The sequence below is a fragment of the Pezoporus wallicus genome, unplaced genomic scaffold, assembly GCF_028554395.1.
Source record: "Pezoporus wallicus isolate ANWC-B61680 ecotype Strahan unplaced genomic scaffold, APGP_CSIRO_Pwel_v1 contig_5552, whole genome shotgun sequence".
NCBI classification, from domain to species: Eukaryota; Metazoa; Chordata; class Aves; order Psittaciformes; family Psittacidae; genus Pezoporus; species Pezoporus wallicus.
Window position 1 is genome coordinate 4,921,897 of NW_026640754.1, and position 18,140 is coordinate 4,940,036.

Sequence of the window (18,140 nt, forward strand, 5' to 3'; positions counted from 1 at the left end):
ACCTTTCTGTTATCAACTTGAGTATGTTTCTGAAATATTTTCTATCCTTCAGGCAGAAAATGCCCGAGTATTTGGGCTGCTTCCTAAAGAAGGCTGAGCAAAAACCTCCAGTCCAGTTGACTTCTCAGCCAGAATAAAAACATATGAACTCCTCCAATGGAAAAGCTGTTACCTTCAAAATAAAAAACCCAACTATAGTTCAGAAGGGAATTCACACCCTTGCATTTAAACATACTTAACAAACACGTTCTTGAAAGGAACAAAGTCATTTTGATTGTGTTTGTTGCGCACCTGCGTTCTCAGCATTGTCCAGTCATTCCTAGTCACCAGTTCCAGGACTGTGGGATGCCCAGTACCACCACCATAAACAATACACACACTGACACCCAACACAAGCATGCAATGGGGCAGGAAGACAGACTTCATTTAAATGAGTGGCAAACGGACTGACTGATAGAAGAAAATACAAACTGCACCAACAATAATCCTTTTAACACAACACCTGTATTTTCGCCATCCCTGTTTATGATGTACAATAATAAATTTCAGAAACTTCCAAAGAAACAGGACTATATTGTTACTGTCAAGGAGTCAGGAGCTAACCATGTGAGATAGCCTGCCCTGACACTGCTAGCTAGTCAGAAGGGACAAAAAGAAAAGAAGATAGGACTCTAATATGAGTCTGTTTTTTGATCAAGTAACTAAAACTATCTAATAAAGCCAAAGAATAGACTCCTATCTAATAAAGTCAGGCATGCCCTTACTGACATATTAGTCATTCAGGCACCTCTGGATTCTACATTTAGAAAATCTTGTGTATAACTGCCTGGACTTGCAAATGCCACTATATCGTATTTCCAGTGATGCTTTGGGCAGCATATTTTGTATGAATTATATCATGTGGAAAGGTATATAATGTTGCTCAACTGGCAGTAAATGCTGCTTACACACACACACACACACACATGCTTCTGAACTGTTTAAATATAAAGCCGAGTAACTAGAACACAAGAAGAGAACTGCTTGATTTTATCCCACTGTACCTGCTACAGCACACCTGAAACCAGCCACTTGCAGCACTACAAAGAAAACAGCAGTTTGTCCAGAAGATAACAGAAAGATATATTTACTCTTGCTGGCAGCTAAATACCATGAACATTGAACTTTTCCAGCAGCTGTCATAATTAGAAAGAATATCAGGAAAAAGTATGATCTCCCCTTTTTACTGACTCCTGTGAATTTGGCTCCAGCATTTACAGAACTGTCTTTATTCCTGTTATCTTCACAACCATGATGAAAACTGCTATTTTTCTCTGAAAGAGCACTCACATTTCTGGAGACTGCACAAATATTTCCTGTCCGGACCCTCAGAAGCTGATCTATTCATTCAACAGCAAAACGTATTTTCTTGGCAAGAGGAGAGGAAATGGATATCACACTTAAGAATAAGATGAATCACAAAGTCTGTGTTTTCATATAGTCTCTCTCTCCTGTGTTGCCCTTAGCTTGAAGCATCTCTATTTCTCATTTCACTAGAAACAGTCTAACTCCTGTCCCCTAAACACTGCCACTGGAAAATTGCCACTGATGTAAATAAAGGTTGAATCTTTCATGAAAGATGGGATGAGGAAGTCTATAGTTACCAAGCTTGCCTCCCACAGCAACCCACCAGGGTTCAGGTAACAGCTCCTAAAAGCACAAGGGTCATCCATCTACTTGGCTTCTGCCTTTAACTAGTCCCCTTTTTCAGATCCTCCCTTGTGCAGACAGCCAAGTCTGCTGAGCAGCCACACCAAACCCAACCATCAGGAGCAGATTCTTTTCAAATCGTTTATTCAGAAGATTAATTCTCTGCGAGTCAGTGAAGCACGCGTTTTCATAGCCCGGAGCGCATCCATCAGGCTACAGGAACACTGAAATTAAAGTGTCAATGGCTCCTCCTCCCCTCTATTCACTGAGGCCAACTTCAAGGCTAGCAGTCTCCACTAAGTGCTTTCTGCCAAAAGGCTGAGATAAGAATGAAAGAAAGGAGATAAGAAGGAAACGCTCACTAACAAGAGAAGTTTGTGAGTTTAAAGCCAGACTGAAAACATGATTTAATGAGCTGCATAAAGAGACTGTGGTTGCACAAGGAGCAGGTCAACTGCAGACAGAAAACTCACAAAAGAAGTCGGGAAGCAAAGATATGAGAGAAAGAAAGCACACTTGGTTAATTTGTTTTCCAGAACTCCCATTCACCAAGTCACTACAACCTAATTTCTGAGCATTTAAAATCAAAGAAAGGGCAGGCTCGCTGGCCATTGCACAAGATCTACCGCAATCAGGTAAAGCAGCTATTGCTGGGGTTCTGGAAAAAAAAACAAACAAAAAAACCCCCAAACAAACAAACAAAAAAAAACCACCATGGATTAAGTGGCCGGAAAAAAAAAAAAAAAAAAAGAAAAAGTCTTTCCCAAGAATAAACTGTGGTAAGAAAAGATCTTCCTATAAAAAGCTGCTGGCAACGATGGCTCTGTGGATCACCTTAAGGATCTGTCAAAACAGACAAATACAGCTGAGGGAGGCCAACATTTTGTGGTGGGTTTTGTGCTTTTTGGGTGGTTGTTCGGGGTTTTTTGTTGGGGTTGCTTTGTGTTTTTAAGAACAAGCACAAACAACTGAAGGCACCAGATGCCTGATCTCAGCTGTGCATTTAAGACATCCCATTTGCCTCAAAAAAGCCAGTGTCCAAACAGCATGGGTGGAAGAGCCAGCCAGCCAGTGCTGTGTGCTCCCGGATCTCCCATTAGGCAGAGCAACTGGAGGCAGGAGGACCAGGGGATGCTGTTATGCAGAAGCCAGAGTTACAAAAGGATTTGTCCACAGCAAAACATGCAGGAAATGTGGGAATAACACAGAAGATCCACCAGAGCTGCTGTTAGCTGCTGCCGTCTTCAATGGGGCATTACAGGTTAGATGATGGGAGCAACATGATGACTTGTGAACACGTCTGTGAGCAGAAGTTTGGACCAGAGACCTCTGGAGGTCCCTTCCCACCCAAATTACTTTATGATCCCACAAATATCTGTTTGCAGACTATAACACTGAGAAGTTAATGCTGCAGGTCCCAACCTCTCTTTTCCTTCCCCCTCATCCCGGGTTATGTTTTTGCCTTTCACCTGGCTCACTGTAGGCTCCTGTGTTGCAGCAAAAGGGAAAGCAAAGGCTGGGAGACCTTCATGGTGTTGACCCACACCAGCTCAAACCACTGTGGCAATACAAAGGAATTCCAGTTCCTGCTAGAAATAAGGAGGGACTATACTCCTATAGTCAAATATCTGAAAATGGACCTGTGCCTTCTTCAGGTAGGAGTGAAAAAGGGAAGTTAGGGACAACACTGGTAAAGATTGACTCAAGTACTTTACATATGTACCCTACTAGGCCCCACTGGATGTTTTTTTAACCTCATTGTTCCCATGCTGTTCAGCACCATGCCATTCCTTAACCATCTCATGTTTTTAAAGGTCAAAACCACACTGTTTACAAAACACGTGGTCTGACTTCAAAGCAAAATAGCACCATATCCGTACCAAAAGCCATCTTCCACAGGAAGGCTTAGCCCCAGCTAGCACCAAATGCAGCCAGTGACATTTCTGGAGCTATCAGAAGAGATGGGTTGTCTTTGAGGAAGGTGGAGGTTTGTAGAAGCAGCTAGAGCAGAGCAAACAGTAGAACGACAATAGCACATGCAGCGGAGTGGAAGGTGGGCTGGGAAGGGACAGGCTGTTACTGACACTTCATCAGGCTGGTGTGATCCTGGCACCAAGCCACCCAGCAGAGAGGAAGACAAGAGCTTGCACTGCTGGCACAAGCTTTTAAACAGAGAGATAGCGTTGAGAAAAGGTCAGCCATGGGTAAAGGTAAAAGCCACACTTGCTAAGTTCACAGAAAAGGAAACTGAAAAGGCAGGAAGTAAAAAGCCCCGAGGAATTCACTGCAACAGCTCAGTTTGTAGAAGAGGGTTATGGTATCCCAACACTGCAGTGTAGTCCAGATAAACCTGAGTTACCTTTAATCAAGGGACTTAAGTCAGTTACTGCAGCAGCTCATCACAGGCTGCCTGAGCAGCAAGGGGTATTAGCCACAGCTGAAAACCATAATTATTGCTGCAGTTGAAGAATGCAAACCATACCTGAGCTGGCCAGTTCAAAGCCAGCTCAGATACGTTTATGTTCAGCTGCAACACACGCAGGAAACATCAAAGAGCCTAACAATGAAACAAACCTCAGACATCTTGTAAAAGCGCCGAGACCTATGGTTTCAGGAAAGGAAAAGAAAACCCCATAAGATACCACTTCCCTTTGCATCCTCAAAGTTCAGAGCAGGTCAGTTCCCCACATATGCTTCTGGGCGTTGCCACAGAGAGAACTGGACAGTACTGACAAACATGCTTCAGTACAAGACACAGAGTTGCCTTGAGGTGCACATCTCATATTTTCTTGCCATAATTACAAAAGAACAAGCCCATGAGAAGTCACGGACAATACCAAACCTGTAGGTAACATCACACAAGAATCATTACTTTGCAGTTTGGTGAAAGAAACACCATATAAACAGGCTGCAGTTTTGTAACACTCTGTGCAACCACTGCTGATGTTTTCATGGCATACACCAAGAGTGCCATACCTACTTGTCTATCTACTGACCCAGAGAGCTCTGTGCTCATTTTCTTAGTGAACAATCAGAGCAATAAAGATAGCCATTTATGAGTATTATGTGTTTATGGCTCCAGATTGAAGCTAAACATATATCTAAGTATCTGTCATTGCAAATTCACCATAATTCCTCTAAAGCTTTCAAAATACACACACACATGCAATCAATCCATTCATGAAGCAGGCTGAGGGCTGCCACAACAAGTAATTATTACAACCCAAGCAGTGAGAAAACAGGTAAAGCAAATCCAGGCAGGTTTTGAGCAAGAATTCTTTGCCTGGTTGCCTATTTACAGATTAACTTTCATTCACTGTAACCTCATATGCGAGTATAATTATCTAGGGGGTTGCACAGCAAGAGCACCTACAGATTTCAGCCCTGGGTCAGTGCTGCAGTGCCCTGCACAACACCAGTTTGACGCAGCCATCAAGGTCTCTGCCCCAATGCACTTGTGCTGCCAAACACGAAACAAGGAGCAACACTTGGACTGAGCTTTCCAGCAGGCAGCCCTTCAAACAGTTTGGGGGGCTGCTCCAATAGTTATCACTGCAGATGTCCTTGAAGTGGAGAAAGGGAAAAGGGTCAGAACAAGCACTGAGGTTCAGGGTAGCTGTCATAGATGATGAATTGTGAACTACGAGAAGGGAAGGTGCATGCTGGTAGGAGAGCACAAGCTTCTGCTGTACAGGTACCTAAAACATTCAGGTGCTAATGCTGGGGTTGGCAAAGTCAGTGGTTTCCAACTTGGGGTCTGTACAACCCCAAGTGACCTGTGAACTCCTTTCCAAAAAGTCTACAGAAAGATGAAAGTGAAAAGTGCCACTTATATCTGCTGTATTTCCACTGGAAACTCAGCAATCTGCAAACTAAAGAAAGCTGAGGACCATTACACTAGTGAGTTATTACTCACCAGGACAAGAGGCAATGTAAAGGATTCAAAGCAATGGAAAATCATCAGAAATTGAAAATGGATGCACAAGCCACTCAGTGAAAATGTTCACCATCATGGAAACAAGAACATTGAAACAGCACATCCCCGTTATTCAGCATTGTCCCGGCTGGGGGTAAAAAGTTCTGTCAAAATTACTTCTCTTTTCACCGCCATCACTCATCACAGAAGTCAGCTCTGAAGTCTGTGACGTACTTCTCTTGCATCCCACAAGATGATTGGTGTCTGGAGGCCTCCAACAGACCAAATATGTTTGGGCCTTTCTGTCAACACAAACACTGAAGAAACTGGAAAGACAGCACTGGGATTAATTTAAGTAACCACTGAAACCTGAAGCCCGGCAATTATCTGAGCAGAAAAATGAAAGAGACTCATGTGCCGGCACAGGGATAAAGCTGCTTTCTCTCTTTAAGATCAAATATGTCATTGAATGAGATTAGTTATTGACAGAGAAAAGCAGAACAATGATAGATGTAGTGATTCTGACACTAAAACATTTTACAGCCATCACGCACTTGAAAGGTAGCCAAGAAGCAAGTCCCTACAGACCTTCCAACAGCATCAGCTTCGCTGAGGAGCTCTAGCTGTACATCTCTAACGAAGTCGAACTAACAATCAGAAAATACCTTGGAAACAAAACCAAAGAACTTGAATTAATAAGAAATCTATAAAGTAAAGGCTACAAGCTACTGCTATAAGTAAAAAATGACAAGATGACAGCCACTAATCCCTGTCCAAGGAAAGAAACCGGAATGATTGTAAGTCAAGCTGCCTGCTTTGTGTGACTTCATCTTTATTGGCAAAGTATTAATTAAGACTTCCTCTTCATACTTTTATTGAAGACATATTAATTAAGGCTTCCTCTTTGTAATTTTCCTGAAGGCATCTATAGACACTGGATGAACTCTTGTGCTGGTTATTTTTCAGAGTATTGTACACATCAAAAATAAAATGCAAATACTAGTCCTGATTTTTCAAGCTTAATTCTCAAGGGGCTCTAGGGTTAGACGCGGGTGACCCATTCTGGTATTAACCAGGAAGAGATTCCTCTGGTGAATCTCTTAGCAACACTCAGGCAAATACATGAACATATGATATGCCTATATTTAAAAATGTGAGTCCTCCATTACAGTCAGACTGAACTTGCTATGTCACATGCAGGCATCTGCGTGTTGCTGAATCATCACCACCTGAAGTAATGGGAAACCTCTGTTCATACAGCACTTAAAACATTATATACACCATCACATACATACCTATATGAAGGAACTCCAGCTGAAAATCATCCTAAGCCTCTACTGTGGGATGCTTAAGCATGCAAAATTTCTTTGAGAAACACTGCAAAGCTTTACAGCCCTATGAGTCCTGTATTCTTCCATCCCTGTCTTGAAGACATCTCTGCTGAAGGGTGGAGATGATACCATGTAGGTAGAACTCCTAAGAAAATGCATTAAGTACTATTAAAGTCTCGACTTTCAATACAAATGAAGCAGACCTGACACCTAACAGACTCGCTTCCCTATCACATGAAGCTTTACATCCAAGATTTATCTGTTCATAACACTAAATCGTGGCTGGCCTCCCTTATTTTTCTGTCTCCCACTCCTTCCAGATGTTCATATTCATAAAGGAGGCTTCTCTATAAGGCTAATGCCTGGTCTGAAGTTGTCTGTTTGAAAAAATATCCTTGGTTCTAGCACATCTATGATGGCACGACTGGAAGTTATTATTTTCCCGCTCCCCGTTTTCCCCTTCCTTACCCCTTCAAGACTGTTCTTCTCTGCAGCTTCTCACAAAAGTAACATTTTCCTCTCTAACTGCACAGGATTTTTCAATCTGTAACACCAAGAAGGCATTTCTTTTAACCAAAAGAATAATTGTGACAAATTAGCAGTGATGGCAGGAAAGCTCAGTGTCCTCAAAGCTTTTTTTGGCCCCACTTCAGAAACAGTAGGTGAATGAATGTGCCCCTTTAACTCTCTTTTCTCAAACTAAACTAGGGAGAAGATTCCCACCCTTTTATTTATTGTTAATAATCTTGCCTGCTAATAATGTCTACTATGTTACGTACTGTCTTTGCTTTAAAACAGACCTTGAAATCCTGTTTTTCAACTGGTTAAACCTCCTTGTGAATATGCAGCTAATTAGGACATCCCTACAGCCCAGGAGAGTTGCTGACTTCTCACAGCCGGACTAGGGCTACACGCAGTGCAACACCAGGCACCAGAAAAGCCTCCATTCAGGTTCAGCCAACTGTCCAGTTTGTTCCTCCTCTGATTTTAACAGACATAAACACACCAAGTATGCGACAGTATCTCCTTCCTCTACTCTCCTTCCCCGTACTGTGGATGTTTCTCCCTCTTCTTGGGGTGCTCAAAATTGCCTGCATCACCATGGCCCACCCCTCTGGACACTGACCATCTGCAAATCCTCACCCAGCAGTCACTCCTGATAGCAAGCCAGCACAGTGGATGGAAATCTTTGCATGGGTACTGACCTACTTCTGCCTTCAGAAGCTAGAGCATCTCAAGAGCACCCTCGGATTAAGCAAGGTGCATGGGTTTCCCTGAGCAGAGACCATGGAGACAAAGGAGGCCCTTCAGGGAAACCCAAAGAAAACACTTGGCCTGCTTTTAATGCCAGCTATTGTTATTTCATCTGTCAATTAAAAGGGAACTTGTTTGGGCACTAACCCTGCAATACGCACAAGCAAGAAAGCAAACATTTAATGCTGGTCTGCCAGAGCAGTAGGCATGGGCAGAGTCCACTCCCACATGGGCTGAGGACTGCCTAGAAGGCTAGGGTGAATGCTACAGGCAACCAAATAACACACCAAGAATCCTTTGACTGAAATAAGCCCCCTAAAAAGGTGGGAGGACCCCAAAATCCAAACCCCTTCCCTTCCCCCCCAAAAAAATAAAAAAATCAAAACCCAACCAAACACACAGAAGTTCACTACAGCATCAAAAACCCAACCAAACACACAGAAGTTCACTACAGCATCACATGCAGCTTATAGGACTTCAGTTATCTCTCTACAATTTGAACACGATAAATTAACAGGCAGTGATAAATCTCATTTATGATGGATTGATCTCTTTAGTAAGGGACATTGGTAATGAACTGTACGGCACAGGCTGATTCCTCCTCCTTATCGGGAGGAGGAATCAGCCTCCCCTGCAGCCAGTCTGGTCCTGCTGGCCACAGCCGTTTAGGCCACGTTATTGGAAAAGCCACTGGAACTTATCACTGTCCAAGAGCTCCTCTCCACTCTTTTAGCAGGATTCCCCATACTAGGGCTACAAATGGACCCTTCAGCATCCTTGCTGTCCCCCAAAGGCAAGCATGAGCTAGCATATGTACCTTCTGAAAAACTGCTTTAAAACTGAAACTTCAAGAAGGTACCCAAACCACACTCTTCAGACAGAAAGATTTTTCACTGTCATACTGTATGGATTTTGTAAAGAACCAGGTTTAGAGTCACTTCCTAGAGTTTAAGTGAATTGGTTTGCATTTCTAAAAGAGCAGCCATTGATGCACCTCCATATCCCTTCATTAATCATCCAATAGTGGAATATAAGGTTAAGCTAAAAGGCTTATTTTACTCAGACTTCTGCTGTTTTGGTGTCCCGTCCTGTCCCACCATGGAAGAACAACAAAGTCTCATACCACATGGGTTAGAAGCTCCAGAAACACAATACTGAAGTCATTATACTGTGCATATTTAAGTGCACAGTATAGTAACTTTCTTCTATAAGAAAACCAAAAATAAGTGCCGATGGCAATAGTACACCATTGCTTTTCTGCTGAAAAAAAAAAGAAAAGCCACTAGGAGAACGACTATTCAGATTCCCTGGGTAGTTATCGACCTTTGAATGTGTGCTCTATTGCTATTGTGGCTCAAAACAGGAGTCCAACTGAAAAAGAAGCCATGAAGATCTGCTCAAATGTCAGTAGGACAGCACTTTATTTCACCAAAATACACGTGTTTGCACATTTTTAGCATTCAGAAATTTCTCATCACTGGGGTGAAATCCCAGGTCATAAACTGAGGGATCAAGTGCACCAGACAGAAGAAAGCATGCGTACATATTAGGTGAAGGGATTTTATTCCAAGAAGAACATAATATCCTCAAAAACCTTTCCAGATCTGGCCCACCCAGGGAGCAGTTTCAATACTGAAACTGGAGACTGCAATAACATTCCCAGCAGTCAACATCATTAGAAAATAATCAAAACACTTCAAAATGCTTTTGTACTTTAAACAAAGAAATAAAGTTTGGAGAGAGCTTGAATTTTCAGAGCACTTAACTTTCTGCTACTGCAGAAAACCATTATCAAGAAGTTCCTCACATCCTCATGTTCCACAGCCGCAGTTTCTGCACAGGAAACCACCATCTGGTTGCAGCTTTTACTTTCTCCAAACACTTCAGCCTTTCTTTAACAACCAAGAAAAGAGAAGCCTGGCCATCAAGTGTTTGCCAAAGCCAAGGGAAGGTATGATGTTGCTCAGAAGGCAGCTTTGGATGCCAAGAGCCTTGGATGACACCCGATCTGTCTGGGTTGCGTCTTTTCTGTTACTCTCTCTAAATTGATGTCTCGAATGCAGATGAGAATGTGGTAAAGCTTTGGCATGCCCTACCTAGCGGACAAGCTGCAATTCTCCTGGCCAGCAGAAAGGAGGACAGGTTCACCATCCGGATGAACAGCCTGAGGCGACAGCACCAGAAATGCTTTGAGAGAGCACCAACTCCATTATCATTGCCTTTATGAAGGAGCCAAATCAAAAACCTGCCACTCAAGCCCTGGGACAGCATTTTTTCAGACACGGCTAACCCTTCCTGTAGCATCTTTGCACTAAACACACATTTCTCCAGGAATCAAAACAAACCCATTTCAAGCTAAATCTTACACTGTACCAACATGCATAGAAGATCTGAACTTTGTCCACTGAAATCATTACAGTTTAATAAAATATTAAACACCATGCCACTAACAAGCATATTACAAAGACAGGACAAAGTCGGGAATGTGTTACTGAGTTTTCATGCCACAAAAAGGCAAAGGGGAGCGGGTGGGACAGGGGTGCCTATGGCTGGTGGCCCTACAGCCATCCCTTGCCATGGCCCCCAGGCACCCATCCACCTCTGCCTTTTTAAAACCAAAAATGACTACGTACAAAAGAAGCGTGGAACAGATGGAAAAGTGATTTAGCAATCGGCCCAGAGGCACACGATGCTAGCAGCCCAAGAGCACATTTAAGTGCTGGGAATAACACCTGACAAGGGCTTCATTCAGTGCATACCCACTGCCCCACTCCCCATCAAAAGACAAGGACCCTTTGAGGAAAGAAGTGAGGAGTGTTTAATCAAAGACCAGACTCTCCAAAGAGATGGAGAGAGTAAGGGCCCTGGTGTGACTTTCGCAAAGCCCTTTGAGGGCTGCTCTTGACCACCACGGTTCCCTTACAGCATCACCTCTTTACGCAGTGTACAACTTGACTTGCAAGTCCGGGCGACTTATTTGCCACCAGGAAGGACCCTTTACTACACAATGGCACTCTTTGTGGGGAGGAGGAGGTAGGGAGACAGTATTAGCTGGCCATTAGGGTTATAAATCCTTCCACTGAGTTGCACAATGAATACCATGTGGCAGTGTATTTGACTTTGCTTCTTCAAGAGAAGCTGCTCTGAGTGGAAAAAAAGAGAAATGAAATTTAATAGGTCATATCTTTCCTTCCTATGTGGCTTTTATTTCCACAATGCATTTTAGACAGCCTGCATTAGTCTTGCCGACCGTCCACAGCTTTCTTTAAAGAGTGAAATGTGTTTCTGACTCCCGAAAAACAAGCACAAACCACATACTGAGAAATCAGACACTTTATATGCAACCATATTCATTTAGCTCTTGCCTTTCTCTCCTTGGTCTCTAAAAGCTGCTTTTACAAAGCACATTAAAGGCCCAACCCAACACTTCTGAGCAGCAAAGTTCTTTGCTGAATATTGGAAGTATACTCATAAGCACCTCAGCCAGGTTATCAGCTCAAGTTTACATTTTTGGGGGGTTTAGGCTGCAATAACCACCTCACAGATATAAAAAGTGCTCAGTGGATCTCACCAGCTCTAAGTTGGGGTGGGAGAGAGGAAGAAAAAACCTGTAGTTCCCATGGTAATACCATGAGGCATACAAAAGGTGTCTATGAGTGTGCCGTAAACTCCTCCTCGGAGGTTTTATTACTATGAAACCTAATGCTTCCTCACTGAAAAGAAATTTTCATTATATAAAGGAGATAATTGGGAGGAAAAAAGACAATTCACGTTTTATGACTGGCCACAGATGAACAACATTTAATGTCCAACAGTCTACGCTGTACCAAAATCAGCCACTAATGACTGGAAAATTCACTGTGTAAACTACTGAACCTGAACTGGTGGGGTGTTCATTTAATTTCTGGTGGCAAGAGAGAACACGGCAGGGAGAGAAAAGAAAGGGAGCACTTAGTCCCAGCTCCCAGCGCAGCAAAGCAAGTTCCCCCCCAACGCCTGGCCGAGCAGGAACAAAGCACAACAGTCCAGCCCTGCCAACTTTGCTGAATTATAACTCCTGCTACTTAGTTTAATTATTGCACATACGCTTCTTGAAAACTCCATTTGAACACCAGCTTCTAATTGGAGAAATTGCTCTGGGCATGACTGAAGGGTTATTATGAAGTTTGGTCACTTCTTTCCAAGCAGTAGCTACAAAAGGGCATGGCCCTTCCACAAACCCCTCTCAAAGATGCTCATTGTCCAAGACACAGAAATTAAGTGTAAGAGATACAGAAGGAAGTCTCAGCTGGGAACACAAAAGGCATGAAGACATGAAGACAAGGTGGAGCCTCCTGCTATACCAGCAGCACCTTGCATAGAAGAACTGAAAGAGAGGGGAAAAAAATCCAGCTTCCAGGATGACAAATGTTAGTGGGTGCAAATGGAAGGTGTGTCAAAGAAAGAAACCTTATTAAATGCTAACGCTCATTAAAGACTTAGGTTGCAAAAGCCTTGCAAAAACACAAGAAAGCCTCAAATCACTCTTACCAAAGACAACGAATTTCATCACGGGACCTATAGGTTTGCACAGGGTTTCCTTGACCCTCTAAATCAGCATATTTACTGTGTGCTGGTTTGGGGAGTTTATTTGCTTGTGGTTCCCAAAGCTTGCCCTGTGGCCAACTTAAAACCCCAGATACACCCACCAACTTCCTAATATGCAAGTAACTCTGATCACTGCAAACATGGACGCTGAGCAAGGGTTTATGGCATAACCATGTAATTTATGGAAACAGAAAAGTAAGTTTTAAAGTCACACATGAAACACTTCATCCCTGTGTCCTCAAGCTCTAAGCTGTCAGCACTAAAGTGACTTTCTGATTTGCTTCATATTCCTGCCTTATTTTGTGGTATGGTCTAATTTTACAATTCAAGAGTTGAAATTCTGGATGCTGGAATCTCACAAGGATTTCTATCCATTTACTTTCTGGGTCAGATACACCCTCACCAAGTACACTAGGACTGTCCAGACCCCGTTAACTACAGATTACACACTTTCATGAACTTTTCATTATCACGCCATGGTGACTTAAATGTGGGAAGACTAGTCAGAGACGAGTCTCCTCCTGGTTTAGTTTACAGTCCCAACAGCAGAAAACATGCTATGCATATTAGAGCTCTAGCATTCCCTCCTCCTCAACAGCTACTTTTTCCTCCACTTAATATGTCTGTGGCCATCGCAACCCATTACTTGTCAGACCAGCCGAGGCTGGACCGCAATGAACAAGAAACATCAGCAATGCCAGCAAAGGTTTGAAAGTCAGGCTGCAGTCGTAATTTCTGGGTCACGTTAGCACTTAACGAAGCATGTGAAAGGAAGAGTTGTCCAAAGCTCTCTGGCACCCGTATCTGGAGGTAGCACAGCTGAGAAGAGGAGGCATCTCTGTCCCTTTGCCCCTGCCAGGCAGCAGTGGGAAGTTGGGATGCTCTCCCCACACCTCTCTGAGAAAGGCAGCTCATCCTCCAGCTACCCCATCCCAGCCGGGCTCCAGGGGCAGGAGGGGCAGAAAGCTGCCCCTCCTTTCTGCAAGCAGCCAACCAGCCAAGAGAAAAGGGAAGAACTGGCCCCTGGGCAGCCACAGCATTGCCTGGGTACCCCAGTGGCCCTGGGGTGCAGAAAAAGACACCTCAAGTCAGCCCCATGCACCTCTCTGCTACACCCGGCCATGGCAGCTCCCTGTTCCCCCAACAGCACTGGGGTTACTGGCTAGGCCAGAGCAGCAGCAAACAGCAGTTTCACCTTCATTAAAAATACCATACCACTTTTTCCCCTTGACCCCAACAGTTATTTATTAACGATAGTAAAATATTACTGTTCTGTACCTCCCAACAGGCAGGTTTTCCTCACAGCCCAAGACACCCACCACTTCTTTTTTAAAGGCAAAAACCATGGAGGCTTTTCCTTTCTGTCTGTAGGTGTACTGTTTGCTGCCTTAATGCTACAAAATGGAGAACAAAGTGTGAGAGAACTCCTATATAAAGTCACAGCCATTTACACATTAGGCCCCTAATTACGTTGAAAATACAATTACACAGATTTAAGCGGATGCTCATGGGCCAGGCCCGTTACTCTGACAATCCTTTTACAGTAAGTGCAAGTTGAATCTACTTAGATACAAGACCTGGAATATCAGTGTGGTAGTGGAAAAAAGCCAGTGAAGGAAGAGGAAAAAAAGAATCAGTTGCTCCCATCCCATTTATCGCAGCTAAGGACACTGCACAACAGGCAAGGCTCCAGCAGATCCCTGCTCTTCTTTCATAGCTTTTAATCACACACAGAGAGCCACTTGCTATTTTTAAAGTCAAATGAAAACTTTTGGCTCCAGCCTTCTGTAAATTTGCAGTGACGATAACCCCCAAGGAACGAACGTTATTTACACACCAGGGAGCTTACTTATTAACGTCAACTTCTAGCAAAAGTTGTGTTTCTCGCATTTCAAAACAGGCCACAAAGACCTGTTTACATTCCTTGCCTGGCTCTAGGAACGTCAAGGTCAGAGCGTACCTTTTCATAGCCCTCCTGCATAGCAGGCTGAGGAATGCCACCCGATGGGTAGGGTCCAGGGACACCCTAAAAATCAAATACTGATCTTTACAGTCTGTCAGGTGATAGTGCCCATTCAAAAGCTCTTCATCCTTGGTACAACTGGAGCCAAAAAAGCCCACGTAAGCTACATTGAACAGCTAGCACTAAACATTGCCACTATCTCTACGTTTACCCCCACACTTTGTTGCAATAGTAAAGGCGAAAGGATTTAACAGCCTTGGATAGAAAGCAGCACACACAGGTTTTCTCCCTTTGTTTGCTGGCCATGAACAGCAACTCCATTCAAACCTCCACCACAACACAAGTCCACTACCCAGATTCTTACCCTCTTCTGAATACTGGTGGAATACAGAAAACTTTCTATCACCAGAATGGTGTTAACCACCTGTTCTTCAATGCTCCTGTCATCAGAGGTTCAGAGGAAATTTCGCTATAATGAAGAATAAAGGTCCATCAGCTCATTTTCAAATGGGACAGCTTGTCCTGAGCCTCCCTCTGGGCATGGAAGAGATGGTAATATTTGAATAAGTTTGATGGGGAAATAGTGAGTGACAGAGAAGTCTCTTGCACAGTTTCAAGGCACAAGACTGCCTATGAGCAGAAGTGACCAGACACTGCGTTGACTGTTCCAGATCTGAAACTCCCATCTCAACCTCTATGACCTGTTCCAGGTGCCCACTGCACAAGACACAGATGATAGAAGCTGTACATAAGGAGAAGACAGTTTCCCTCCCCATCAGCACTGCAGTGGCTGTGGGAAGCCATGAAACCTTCACACCAACAAAACAAACCCTCAGTTTGTCTTTTCTCCATAACAGAAGCTGCTGTGAAGGCTGAAAGTTACCTTAAATCCTAAGGAAAACTTCAGCTCTATTGTTCTTCACAGCTCCCCAGTACACGCACCAAATACCCACAGACTTATTTCATAGAGGTGGGGGTTTTCACATCAAAATAAGCGCTGCAAACATCTTTCCTCTCCATGCTAGGATTTCCGTCTTTCCTGAAGAAGATCCAGGACGAGATGTGCTCCTTCGGAGGCTGCCCTGCCCACAGGTGGGATTCCCCTGGGGATCACACCTTAACTCCAATCTTCAGCCCACCACGGCATAACAGACTTGCCGTTTACTGCTCCAAAAGCCATCTGCCTCCCACCGCAAAGAAACCCCCGCACATTCCTCATCTCCTACTGCTACTTATTGCCACAGAAAACACCTCCACAGCAAAACTGTGACATAAGCTACCCAGTCAACCCGAGCATGAAGTGAGGTGTTGGTTTAGCAAGCCTAGAAATGCTAAAATGAACTTTTAAAGTTTTTAATGCTAGAAATCATTATTTTTAATGAACTGATATAAGTTCAATTAAAAGCCTGCACTCTTTGGAAATGCTAGCAGTTATCCCTGAACCGTGTGGAGGTCTCGTAGTTCAGGAGGGTGCTGGATCCCCCGGTGGCGAATTGCCGGAGACAAGCACTCCTGAGGAGCGAGCGGCAGAAGCTGGCCCGCGGGCCAGCAGACACCTCACCCTGCAAAGGTTACCTCCCAGAGTTACACTTTAAGCTTTAAACCTCGCCCAGCTGAAGGTAAGGGGGACACGCACCTCTCCAGCCCGACCTTACAGCTGTCGCCTGTAGCTATTCCGCCGAACCACTACTTGCAGCGCATCCCTGTATCGCCGCCGGTCCTGCCCCGGCTCACCTCTTTCGCTCCCACCAGCTTTTGGGGTCGCAAATCCCGTGCCGGGGAGGGGTCCTCCCTTTCCGTCCGCGGGGCCGCCGCCGCAGCTCTCACCCTGCCGTCGTCCCCCTATCCCCCTGGGGCCGAGACCCTCCCGGAGCCCGCCGGCACCTACCCAGGCACTTGATGTGGAAGCCGCTGGGGGGCTTGAGGGAGCGGCGCGCCCAGCCCTGCCGCAGCACCTCCAGGTGCTCCTCCTTGCCCTGCACCAGCAGCACCTGCTCGTCGATCCAGCCCAGGAAGAAGGTCTCGGCCACCGCCGCCGTGGCCCGCCGGTCCCAGAAGTGCTGCATGTTCTCCCGCTTGAAGTCCGCGAAGATCTCGTAGCCGATACGGTGGCGGCCCAGCTCCGCCGCCGGTCCCGCACCGCCGCCACCCGCCCCCGGCCGCCCCCCTGCCGCGGCGCCCAGGACGATGGCCAGGGAGTGCGGGGCGATCTGCAGGCAGCGCTCCGCCCGGCGCGGCATGGCCGCTCACCTCCCGCCGCCGGGCATGGGCACAGGCACGAGCACGGGCAGGGACATGCCTCCCCGCAGCCGCGCTGCCTCCCGCGGCCGGCTGTCCGCGCTCCGCGCCGCTCCGCCCCCGGCGCGGCCCGCTCCGCCCCCGGCACACCCCGGCTCGGCGCGGTCCGGCTCCGCGGTCGCGGAGGAAGCGTTATCCCGCGCTGCCGGTCCCGCAGCGGGCAGCGGCGGCCGCGTCCCGGCCGGGAAGCCCGCCCCCCGCGGCCCTGTCCTAGTGCGGGAGCACCATCCCCAGGAGCTCAACGAGCCCGCTGCGTGTCCCGCGTGGTGCTGTAGCTTCTCGGCACCTTCGGGTCCGGAAGACATCACCCTTCCCTTCCCCGTGTGAAACACAGGGGCAGCCCCCAGCCACGGCGAGATTGCCCCTGCCAATCCCACGGTCGTTGTATCTGTGCTTCGTCCAGCAGTTACACTGCTCCAGGTAAACCACTCAGTGAGCAGCACTAGCCCTGCTGCGACCAAATGACCATACCCTTCTTCTTCATCCACAGTAATCACAGAATCACAGAATGATTTGGGTTGGAAGAGACCTTAAAGATCATCTAGCTCCAAAGCCCCTTACATGAGCAGGGACACCTTCCACTAGACCAGGTTGCTCAAAGTTCCGTCCAGCTTGGCCTTGAACACTTCCAGAGATGGTGCAGCCACAGCTTCTCTGGGCAACCTGTGCCAGTGCCTCACCACCCTAGTCGTAAAGAATTTCTTCCTAATGCTTAATCTAAATCTCCCCTCTTCCAGGTTAAAGTCATTCCCCCTTGTCCTGTCATTACAGGCTCTTGTAAAAAGTGCCTCTCCAGATTTCTTGCAGGCCCCCTTTAGGTACTGGGAAGACTGTTAATAGGGTCTTCCATGAGCCATCTCTTCTCCAGGCTGAACAAGCCTGAATCCTGCACCACCTTGTATCTGAGGTGTACAGAAATCTGAGCATGGTGGAGCAGCTCCTAACTTCTATGGCTTTTATCCAGCAGTTTACTATTTTGTCTCTCCTGTGCTCCAGGTCACCAACTGCCCGTGAGGCTTGAGGGAGAGTTCAACAAAAACAGGCGAGATGTGAGCAGAAACAGAGGGGTCCTTCCCAGCACAGCCCAGCCTGGGGGGGTGTG

At 45.7% G+C, this 18,140-nt stretch overlaps 1 protein-coding gene across 2 annotated transcripts in view; it reads right to left on the minus strand.

Moving 5' to 3' along the window:
- Positions 1 to 16,985, minus strand: part of STOX2 (storkhead box 2) — a 149,737-nt gene extending 132,752 nt beyond the window's left edge. The window contains exon 1 of one of the 2 annotated variants that reach the window (XM_057420241.1): positions 16,629 to 16,985. In XM_057420241.1, the coding sequence (XP_057276224.1) occupies positions 16,629 to 16,980 (352 nt within the window). In that variant the 5' untranslated portion in view covers positions 16,981 to 16,985. Of the gene's footprint in view, positions 1 to 16,474; positions 16,498 to 16,628 lie in introns of those variants that run through there. The other variant, XM_057420248.1, reaches the window with a different exon arrangement.
- Between the last annotated feature and the right edge of the window lie 1,155 nt (positions 16,986 to 18,140).